Source organism: Diabrotica virgifera, chromosome 7 (assembly GCF_917563875.1).
Source record: "Diabrotica virgifera virgifera chromosome 7, PGI_DIABVI_V3a".
NCBI lineage: Eukaryota > Metazoa > Arthropoda > Insecta > Coleoptera > Chrysomelidae > Diabrotica > Diabrotica virgifera.
Window position 1 is genome coordinate 179,151,217 of NC_065449.1, and position 12,393 is coordinate 179,163,609.

Genomic DNA, 12,393 nt, shown 5'->3' on the forward strand with positions numbered 1-12,393 from the left:
ATAGTATAGGAAAAATATACCTATTTTCTCTGCCCTAAATGCATTAGATCATACGGGCAAATTATTCTTTTTCAACTATTAAAACAGGATAAGATCTTCATTTTATTTAAAATACACCTCATGTATGGTTGGTTGCCTATCTTTAGTAATACACTTATTAAACCCCACTGACAATTGGTTTTTAAATAACGTTATTTTCACTCTGTATATCATTCTTGGTAGTTTAATAGTGAATACTTGTAATCCCAGCACATGATGTTTGTTGTTATTATCGTATTTTACTACAAATAAATTTTAAAACTATTGGCTAGTGTACCTAACTACATATCAGTTCACAAAACTTCGTGTTGGACCGTCTGTCTCGTACTGTCATCAGTCAGAAACGCTTTCTTACCTGTCACCTGTAATTAGTTGGCTTTCACCTTTCTCTTTGTGAAGACAGAGAAATCAACTCAACCACCCACATACACGTGGTATAGTCATATAATGCTGTGAGGTATATCTTGTTTAAATTTCACCCATCGCCAGGGTTTAATATATAACACGCCAATGTAACACTTTTGGTCGGCGTTTTAAGGGTTTTAACCCATGTATTTTTGGTGGCTTAGCATGAAGAGCTTGTAAGTATAACCTAATTTTTTATCTTGGTCAACCTTTAAATTTTTTTAATCTTGTCTTCACTAATTTTGGTTGTACATATTTTAGGCTTAGAACACTGGTGATGCTCTCTTTAGAGCGAAAACGTTCTGTCTTTTAATGTGGCCCTTTATTGGGGTTTTAAATAAATATACCTTTTACACAGAAGATTTTCTTCAATTTTTGAAATATGATTTAAATTTCGAAAAACTGGTGTTAGTGGCGACTCTTAAGTCGATGTTAAAAGATGAATTTAAGAGTGCTCAAAGGGCAACATGATTCAATGCTCGATGATAACGTGTGGTTCTTGCCAGTTCAATGGACACAGACCAACTGTTGGTCATAAACCTAACTGTTGAGTGGCATTGAAAAATAAAATTACTAATTAAAAATTTTTTGAATAGTGATTTTTTACATGAGAAAAGGTATTATTTTTAAAGAAAATTATATTTTGTGCCATAATGACTAAAAAAACAATTGATAGATGTACTTAAATTACTTCAATCGTCGCGTATTTTGTACACCACCAGAAACAACAAATAATACACTGGTAATTACGATCTTCTCAGAACGCAGATTATAACGAAACTACAACCAAGTGTAAAGCATATTCCAGTGATAGGTTAGATAGATAAACAAGGTCAAAAATTAAATTTTTAAACATATTTTCAGTAGAATTCTTATATCTGGCGTACAAAATACGCCAGCGCGTGTAGTTAAAGGTTAAGTCCCCATAAATGTTTGGAAATTGTTCTATTGTTTGGAAAAAGATGAGTTCCTAAAGTATAGTTTCAGCGGTATTTGTATTTGTGTGATTATTCAAAACATAAATTGACAGGATATAAGTATCAGGATGGTTATAAAGGCTACTGCCGAAATATATTCCAGCAGGAAAGACCTGTGATAACCTCTATAGAAGCCCTTGTCTTTGTAGGATGATGAGGAGGGTACTAATCTTAATATGTAGTATATTAGGTATAACTAGTGCAGTGTATGGATAAGTAGTAGTATACTTATGCGCAGATGATAGTACAAGACTTGCAAGAACTGTTAAACTGTGTGACAGACGGAGACAGAAGGAGAAATCGATGGTTCTTAAGTTCAATATCAAGAAGACAAAGTGACTATTCGAAAGCACGCAGATAAACTTGTTAGATACTCTAGTTTGGCGCAAAACTCATAGAATGCATTTAAAAGTAAAAATATTTGGACTAGAACTTAATGACAATTGGTCGACATTCAAGAGATACGATCCGAGTTGCATTTTAAAAATGAAAACTGTACTATGCTGTTACGATATCTATTTATCATTAAGGACTCTTTTCCCAAATACTCCAATATACAAATGTTTGCAACTGAAGCATGGATACTGTTAGAAGCCGTGTAAGAAACTGGAAGCCTTTAGACCTATTTACATTCTGTACTACAAAATACAAATTGCTGCAGGTTATCAAACACGGTAAGATTGATTGTCGCACAATTTGTGTCTAAAGATCTTATGGCAAAGATATGGAAGCAGCATCTTTCTTAAAGGTGGTAGAAAAAGTCAAAATAACGCTGATAATCTAAAAAAGTAGATGATCATACATATAATTTTAAACAAGAGAAAAGATATTAGTCAATCCCTATACTTTATTATACACCTAATAATACCCAATAATATTCCAATACTTTATTCCTTATTCTCGTTTTAAAAACTGTGTATAAGGAATATAGTTCGCAATACTGATAGAAGATTTATGTATATGCACATACTTCAGTTTTTAATTATAACAAACCATATTTGTTAGTTATTCTTTAGTTACATACAAAACAAACTTTGTTTTATTTCCAGGTAGAAGAAGAAGCTGGTTTACATTTTTCCAGCTGCAATTCTTCCCAGCGGCGGCAGCTACCACCCAGTTTGCCCCCGCCTCCTCCTAATTTAACCCCCTTACAGTTAAAAAGGAGGATGATAGTATCAGCCATTGTACATAGTGAAAATTCATACATAGCTACTCTACAAAGGCTAGTAAACGTAAGTATTTTTTTAATCATTTTTAAATCCGAGAATAAATAAAAAATACCGCTTTTGTTTACATTTTAAATTGATTAAATTACCTAAATTCTCAATCTATATGATTTCTTCGCCCAGAAATATTCCATAACGTTCATATATTAATCACGATTGTGGCGTAAATATGTATAAACCAACAATAAGAAACTGCGTGTGATGAATAGTGATTTAAGGAAAGCATTTGAAGGGGTCAGTATAGTGGCTCATACTATATGCGATCACCTTTTCTTCGTTTCTTGCTCATATGGATACCTGTTTAAGCCTGAAAAAGAAACGAGGGGGCAAATTTGTAGAAATTTGTGAAAAAAGCGTAGGAATTTATTGTTGCAACCTATTATGCTAAGGCGTTAGATTGCGTGAAGTGGAGAAGGCTTCAGTTGGTCTTGGATAATATGAGGATTCCAAAATATCTAGTTCTAGTGAAAAGTTTACATGAAAACAGATTCGGAAAATCAAAGGCCAACAACGTTTTTCTTCTTTTAGATCAATATCTGGTGAAAGACATGTAACGAAGACCATTGCATTACAATTATTAAAAAGAAGAAAAGCCACAACCTACATGATCAGACGGCATAAACGAATATGTAGAACCCGGATGGATGCGAATAACCAAGGAGAAAGGACACTGGAGAAAAGAGGGCATCACATGCCCATAATTGATTAGTTAGAAGAGTGAAAAGTAAAATTAAAATGTACCTACTTACTTAAACGTACCTATTACAGATGGTCCAATTTTACTTTAGTATAATAATAAGCTTAGAAAACTTGAAGTCCTCGAGATGTGGCTATACAGGCTAATCCTAAGGATATCATGGATAACCAACAAGACCATATTACGAAGAGTGGGCAAAGAAAGAGAGGTGATGTATACCATTAAAAGGAGAAAGTTAGAATATCTCGGACACATAATGAGAAACGACACTAAATACAGATTACTGAAGGTAATCATTCAAGGTAAAGTATTCGGAAAGCGAGGAATTGGGAGAAGAAGAATATCATGGTTAAAGAACCTGAAAAATGGTTCTCCACAACAACAACTAATCTATTTAAAGCATCAGTTAATAAAATAATTATAGCCAGAATGATCGCCAATATTCGAAACGAATAGGCACTAAAAGATGAAGAAGATGATAATAATAAGCCAAAATCAAGAATTACGAGCATCGCAATAAAGACAAGAAAATATTGTCTTATTGCTGAAAAAAAAGCGTTTCCATACCCTGACCCATCATAAACCTCTGCGCACCTCAAGATTAGAGACAAAGTGGATTTGGACAGGCAGTGTATTATCTTTATCAGTGTTATTACCTTTTAAACTACTACACTAAATGTATAATTGTCCAACATTTACACCATTTAAGTGTACTGCAATTGAATCAAAATTTTATTCTGTTTGTATAATTACTATAAAATCTCTTTTTTCTTAGGATTACAAAAAGCCCTTAGAAGAAAGCAACCCTCCAGTGTTAAGCAGTTCAAAAATCCAGACTTTATTCCATAGACTACCAGAGATCTTACAGTGCCATACACTTTTTCGAATAGCTATAGCAGAATATGTCAGAAATTGGGACAGAGACGAGAAGATCGGTGATGTGTTCGTAGCTTCGTTTTCCAAAGCTATAGTGCTGGACATTTATAGCGGTTTCATCAACAACTTTTCCGTTGCCATGGACCTTGCGAAAATGGAAGCTAAAAGAAAATCGGCATTGGCAGATTTTCTTAAGGTAAAGTTAGTTCAAGCAATATTTATGTAGCTTAACAAAATACAAATAAAACCGTAATATCACAAAACTTAAATCAGCTAATGATAACCTATTTAGAATTACACGATTCAGTATATTTTTTAATGACAAAGCTGCAGGTCCTCTTCATGACATATGGCATACCTTATCCACACCAGTCCTATATATCCATAGGACTTCCCTAACAGCAATTAAGACCATAGGCGTAACAAAACCCCCCATTGGGATGTACTTTGAGCTCTATACGCTTAACACCATAACCCTCAGAGACCTTCCAGTAGTGGTAACCCCCCTTTCAGGTAGTTGTAACCCCCCCCCCTTAGGATCATCCTGGTTACGCCTGTGATTAAGACACGCCGGGTCAGGGGAAATAACTTTTTTACCCAGTCTGTTCCGCGTAAAGTCCTTTTTAGTGTAGAGTTTATCCCAAACATTCTTAGATCCTGACGAAACAGGGAGCCTTGGATATCATTACACATTTTTTTTCATTACGTATATAGCGGTACGCTTTAATTACTATTTTTGCTAATTTTATTTTCTTAATTTTTGATAACTTTTCTCAAAACGAAACGGCATTGGTCATTTAAAATCCACATGTGATATACAAATCATATGCCGTTGATTTCGAGAAACGAAAGGTTATCCCTTAATCAGATTGTGTAAGATTAATGTTTCTTTCAAGGAAACACTAATAGGTTACGATGCCCCAGATCGCCACACTCTTTATGTCAATTTCTTAAAATACAAAAAGCTTCTCATCTCTTAAAAGGCAGAGGCAGTAATTATAGCAAAACCGCAAAGCCAGTTGACATAAAGTTGGTGGTCCGGCAAGGCAGTCACTTCACAGCATGCAAATGATGCAGACAAACCCTCGGCTCGCTGACAATCAACCCTCGTTCGAGATATAAGTAAACACACCGCTTGTTCACCCAAAATAAGCAAACACACCGCTTGTTCACCCAAAATAAATAAATATATTACTGTTCGTCGTTACACTTATGTTTATTATTTTTTATTAATTCCGTCAACTCACCTACCGGAATACGTATATTCAATAAAATCGATCAGTTGGCAATATCTCGAACTCTTATCACATAATCCCTGATCTAAACCGTTATAATGCATCATGTTCCAGCACTATTTTTTATAGAAAAAGGGTAGCTATGCCAAATTTTATGGTTCATATATGGATATTCATTCACCTATATCATAGTTGTTCACCATCATCATCATTAATCAGCATTGTTGAACATATAGGTACCTCCTCTATATATTACCATCTAGATCTATCTATTATATACCATCTATTTCTGTCCGGTGCCTCCGCTATCCAATTGGTCACAATTCTTTTGAGATCGTCGGTCCGTCGCGTTGTAGGTCTTCCTCATCACGTTGCAGGTCTTCCTTCTTTCATTCTTGTAACATGTCCCGCCCATCTCCATTTTTGCCTTGTAATAAGTTTGATAATGTCTCCCGTTCCAGTTCGTCTACGAACTTCCTCGTTTCTTAGTCTATTTATCAAGCTTATTCCAAGCATTGTTCTCTCCATTTTACGTCATTCTCAATTTGTTCACTTATGTTTTTGCGAGAGTTAAGGTTTCTGATTTATATCTGAGGATTGGTAAAACGCACTGGTTGAAAGCTTTTCTTTTTAAATGGATAGGGGCATTGATTTTACACGTTTGGTTTCCTCATGTTAATCTTATTAGTTTTAGTTTCTGTCCATCGATATCAATACCCTTTGAGTGGCACTATAATCGTTTAAATGTGTATTCCATGACGCCATTCCTGTTTTGGCGACAAAGGGTCTCCCTGCCGAACCTCTTTTCCAATTTTTTTCTTCTCAGTTATGCAGTAAAAGTTTACAGTTCTGTTGTTGTTGCATTTTTGTATATATTTCAAATAGTATTCGCATACCGGTGGTCTATTCTGCTTTAAGATAAAAAGTTAGTTGCATATAATTTAAAAACTTTATGATACAATAGATCTGGTTGTTTATTAATTTTCTAAATATAATGTAAATATACCATTTTAATGTTAATTCTTCTTTGTAGGTGAAGCAAATCAGTTCACATGATCGATTATCATTTTTTGGACTCATGGTCAAACCTGTCCAAAGATTTCCACAGTTCATTTTATTTCTACAGGTAAGCAGTACTTTGTTTTACAATTTATCCTGGATATGCCATTAGGTGGGGTGTAATTTTTTTTTGAAACTGTTAGAATTATTTTATTTTTAAATAAATAAACATATTCAGTACAATTCAAAGAATATTCAAACAAATTTTCAAGGCAAAATATTGAAAAATAAGCCAACGGTGGCAAATATTTACAGACACCTCAAAAAAAAATAAATTTTACGGTGGACATCAGAACTCGTCATTGGATTATGTGAAACAAAAAATTCAAAAATAATTTATTATCTTAGTTTTTTGAGTTTCTCGTGGTAACGCTGTCGAGTTTTTTAGTTTACGTAACGATTTTTGAGTTTTGGTATCACTCGGAAGTCAAAATAACTTTCTTTTGTAAAAAGGAGGTGAAAATCAACATTTATTATTTATTTTATTTAACATGCTCTACAGGCCTTGGAGGCCTAGGGCTTTACAACTTAACAATAACAATTTTACATAATACAAATGACAATATATACTAATGTCTTATATTTGTTATATAATTTGATTTAATGTCTATGTAAAAATTGCTGCACTATGTTTCTCCACTGTATCCTGTTTTTCGCTTTCTCTTTCCAGTCTGTAATTTCCATCGATCCTATATCTTCTTGAAACTTTTCGTACCATCTTTTTCTTGGTCTACCTCGTCTCCTTGTCCCAACTGGTTTTCTTAATAGTATCTTCTTTGGCATTCTTGACCTATCCATCCTCTCGACATGACCTGCCCACCTGATTCTTTGTGCCTTTGTGTATCTTGTTACAGTTGGTTCCTTGTAAAGCATCCTTAATTCTTGATTAGTTCTTCTTTGCCAACCATCTGCCGTATTTTTTCCCCCGAAAATAGTCCTCAGTACCTTGCGTTCCCATCTCTCTATCATTTCTTCTTCTGTTTTGTTTAGTACCCATGTTTCACATCCGTAGGTGACTGTTGCTCTTATTACAGTTTGGTATATTCTAATTTTCGTCTTTCTTGATACATAATTTGACTTTAATAATTTTTTTAAACTGCCGACCTTTCGGTTACCTTTAGCTATCCTGTGCTTTAGTTCTTTTTGCTCGTGTCCTTTTTCATCTATAATGGCACCTAGATATGTAAAGTGATTTACTCGTTTAAATTTATATTCTTTTCCATCGAACGCTGTTAACTTTAGCATATCTACAGGTTCTCTTTCTGTGTTGCCTAGCACCATATACTTCGTCTTTTCTTCATTTATTTCTAGGCCGAATTTTTTTGCCTCTCTGACCAATCTTCTCATGATTTTCTTTAATTCGGTATTAGTTTTTGCTAGCAGTGTAAGGTCGTCGGCGTAGGCCATGCATTGATGTTCGTTACGGTAGATCGTTTCTTGTGTTTCTATTCTGCTGTTCCTTACAATTGTTTCCAAAACTAGGTTAAATAACACAGTTGATAGAGGGTCACCTTGTCTAAGTCCTTTTTTGACTATAAACTCTTCCGATTTGTGACTGTTCCACACTATTTCGTTAGATGTCATATTTAAGGTAATTCTTATTAACTTGATTAGTTTTTCTGGTATTTCCATTTGCTGTAGGGCTTCATACATTTTTTTTCTATTAATTTTGTCATAGGCCTGCTTAAAATCTATGAATAGTGCATATAAAACCATTTTATGTTCGTAGCAGCTTGTTTGGATTTCTTTTATGTTAAATATTTGCTCTGTCGTCGATCTATTGTTTCTAAAGCCTGCTTGGTATTCTCCTATTAGTTTCTCTGCGTATACCTCTAATCTTTCTCTTACAATCCTAGCAAATATCTTATAGCACACGTCCAGCAAAGCAATACCCCTGTAATTCTGCACCATCGTTGCATCCCCTTTTTTATGTAATGGGATTATCCAGGCTCTGGCCCACTCTTCAGGCATCTTTTCTGCTTTCCATGTAAGTTCTATCAGTTCATACACCTTTTCCAGTAGTTTTCTTCCCCCTGCTTTCAGCATTTCTGCACTTATTTCATTTGGACCTGGACTTTTATTGTTTTTCAATTTGCTTACAACTCTTTGCACTTCGTCTTTGGTTGGTTCGGCTATTCTTATATCTGCACCCTCTGTTCTGTCTTCGTCCTCTCCCTGATCTTCATCATCACTGTTTAGTAACGTTTCGAAATACATTTTCCATTCTTTCATAACTTTTCCCGGCTCACTTACTAGCTCTCCTTCTATGGTCTTTATGTAGCTTGTTTTGCTTTGGTAACCTTTTTCTACTTTTTTTACCTCTTGATAAAATGATATTATTATTGTTAAACAAAATATAGGCATAAGACAAAAAGTATCTTGACAGCGGTACCTCACGAAATGTTTGAAAAATCGGTGCAAATCTGTGCAAAAGTTCAGGTGAATCGGTCAAGTAGATTTTGAGTTACACCGCCTTTGAAAAAAGCAGTTTTGAGAAAAACGCTAGAAGAACAAATAAAAAGTTTCTTTTGAATGAAATATTTGCAATTAAAAATCACACTAATTTTTTTTATTTTCACCCCTGTAACTTATTAAAATAAACATTATACAAGTTTTCAGGGACTTTCGGCCCTCAGTAATAATGTAATATTTCATTCTGCGTTTAAAGTTTTCAAAAAATATTTATTTGTTTTCTCAGGATTCGAAAAAATGAATACATTTAGAACACATTGAACATTTTGGCAGGGGACATTTTGCGCCTTTCCCCTTAACAATCTATTTTAAGAATACCCAAAGAAAATTTAATGTTTTGAAGCGATGCGAAATCTTAAATCAATGAAAAAACATTGAGTAGGAAATGAACCAGGCTTAACTACAACAGTATTTTGAGTGATATTCAAAATAAAGCTGTTATTTCATAAGACAGTGTACACTTATATCATAGAAACATAATTTTTCGAAAATATGCGACAGAGAAATTGTGCGAAATAATGCGAGTAATGTTACATGAACGAGAAATACATAAATCACATTTTAGTTCTTTGTCGAATCAGTATTATATTATTTTCTATTATTAAATTTACTTCTTGAAAATATACTATTTTTGTCATATTTCTAGCTTCTAAACCTCTTTGTTTTTAGGATCTATTAAAATACACTCCACATGGCCATCACGACCGCATGTCTCTCCAGCTAGCTCTAACCCAACTCGAATCATTGGCAGAAATGCTCAACGAAAGAAAGAGGGAAGCGGAACAATATCAAGCATTCAAAGAAATGCTGAGAAATATTAGCGGAAAATTCTCTGTCAGGCCATTGTCAGACAGTAATAGGTATCTTCTAAGGGAAGATAATGTAACACAATTGGTAAGTATTCTTTATTATATATTATGTTTACAAATAAGAGATTTTTATACTAGTATTTATTCAAATGAACACAAAAATTATGATATGTATTTAGTTTTTTTATACATACGAGGAAGTGTAATAAAAAGAGAGTAGGATGCAGTACAATAAGAGTAATTCTATCACAAAGAGCTAAACATAAAATGTAGAAGATGATGGAAACATAGTTACTATCGGGAAAGATTATATTTCTTAGAATTATTGATCAAGTAAACTGTCAAAGTTAAAGTAAAACAACATAATATAGTAGCCACTATTAAAAAAAATAAAGTTCACAAAAGCACTCACAAATCATATTATTACTTACTATTTTAGCAATGTAAGTCATCATCATCTAGCCTCCAACGTTCACTGCTGAACATAGACCTCTCGGATACTTTTCTTCTTAGTCTAATTTTGCGCCATGTGAATCCAATTTGTAGCCACTCTTTTTATGTCATCGGTCCATCATCTCGTCGGAGGTCGCCCTCTGTTACTGTTATTTACTGTTGCTTATATTCGGGGTATGCACTCCAAGATTCTTTTCGTCCACTGATCATCAACTGCTATTGCTACATGACCTGCCAGGTTCAATTTAGTGCTGTTATTCTTTCAGTAACGTCTGCTACTCCTGATCATTTGCATATAATAGCATTAGGTTTAGGTATTCTATGTCGTAGAGCAGGCCTGTCCAACATAATTTTGTGGAGGGCCGGATTTGTAATTTTGTAACTGTAGCGGGCCGACTGACTATTGGATGGATGTGCGCAGTGTTGCCACAGGTCTTGGACAAAATTTCGGTAGGCTGCTGCTAATTTTCAGGTAGAATCCATCAAATTGCGGTAGATTTTTTTAGGTAGAAATCGTCAAATTTCGGTAGTCTTTATTTTTTGCTTTTTTTGCTATTCCATTGCAAAAAAGTGATACTTTAAGTATGGGCAGCAAGTATTGAAAGATAAACTACCTTTTTTTAGTAAAAAACAGTAACTTAAGTAGATAAGTAGGTTAAATAGGAAGTAGGTACTTATAATATAAGTACCTAGAAAAAAAAAGTAAATAAGTTGGATATCTTTATTTCAAATACCTAGGTATTTTTTATATACAAACAAAAGAAAATCAATCAATAACAAATTGAAATCAATGGAATATTTAACAAAAAAACAACAGTTAATAAAAATATACAAGAATATTGTCTACGTCCCTACGTTATTAAGGAAGAAAACCTTAGTTTTACTTATCACTCTAAAAACCTTATTACTAATGAGATGTTTGACATTTTTTCTGTTTGCACAGTGTATCTATGTCAGCTGGTATTTTAGAAGTAGCTATGCGCAGAATGCCTGTCAGATGATTGTCTGATAAAGATGATCTCGTTTTCGATTTATTATATTTCATGCGAGAAAAAAGCTGCTCGCAAATATATGTACTACCAAATAAAGATATTTGTTGAAGAGCTAATTTGGTAAGGTTTGGGTATTGGTTCCGATTAATATATTTTTTATAAAACTCAATTAATCCGTTCGGAAGGCAACTTTGATATGCCGTTTTTAGAAGAGAGTCACTTTGCAGTTCAATCAATTCCATCTGTAAGTTCAGCACAGCACCATCAATTTCAATTTCAAACGGATTTTGGAACACTTTCATGTTAGGAATTTGTAATTTGAAGTCTACGAATCTCTCTTCAAACTCATTCCTCAATCTTTGCAACAATGACACGTACTTGGCTAAGTCCAACATTTCTTGATTTCTGGCAGATAGAGTCTCCCAATGAACCAACTGTTTTTGTTCCAGTTGTTTTTCTAACAATATGAGCTTCTTTGTGAAAGCTTGAATGTGTTCATATAACTGCGTGCATAATTGATCTTTTCCTTGCAGTTTTAAGTTAAGATCAGAGAGGTACTGTCAGGTAATGTCAACCAGGAAGGCCAGATCAGCCAACCACTGCTCATCAGTTAGGAAATCAATTTCTTGACCTTTGTTTTCAAGAAAAATCTTTACTTCGTCGAGCAACGAATAGAATCGTTTAAGTGTGGATGCTCTACTGAGCCAGCGAACGCTACTGAAGTACACGATGTCTTCGTGATCTGAACCGACATCAGACAGAAAAGCCTGGAACTGTCTGTGATTCAGTCCTCTTGCACGTATAAAATTAACTGTCTGCACTACTTTATCCATCACGTGTTTCAATTCAAGTACTTTTGCACACAGCTGTTCTTGATGAATAATACAATGATGCTGTATGATTGTATGTGTGACGTTCTTGCGCATTAAAGCTGCAAAACCACTTGTTCTTCCTGTCATTGCTGGCGCACCGTCTGTAGTCAATCCGCAAAGATTTTCGATTTGTAGTTCATATTTTTCTATGCAACTCTTTACTTCTTCGTAGATATCTTTTCCGGTGGTTGTATCTTTCATTGAACGCAAATCAAGCAATTCCTCGATCACGGTATAGTCTTCTGTTACCCCTCTTACAAAAACTGCCAACTGTGCGGTAT

The 12,393-nt window shown here is 34.3% G+C and overlaps 1 protein-coding gene across 3 annotated transcripts in view; it reads left to right on the forward strand.

Annotated features, from left to right (window-relative positions):
* LOC126887867 (rho guanine nucleotide exchange factor 10) overlaps positions 1 to 12,393 on the forward strand; it is a 414,596-nt gene that overhangs the window by 374,352 nt on the left and 27,851 nt on the right. For all 3 annotated transcript variants that reach the window (XM_050655766.1, XM_050655765.1, XM_050655767.1), the window contains 4 exons: positions 2,471 to 2,653; positions 4,120 to 4,416; positions 6,489 to 6,581; positions 9,656 to 9,880. In XM_050655766.1, coding sequence (XP_050511723.1) covers positions 2,471 to 2,653; positions 4,120 to 4,416; positions 6,489 to 6,581; positions 9,656 to 9,880 — 798 coding nt within the window. The remainder of the gene's footprint in view (positions 1 to 2,470; positions 2,654 to 4,119; positions 4,417 to 6,488; positions 6,582 to 9,655; positions 9,881 to 12,393) is intronic.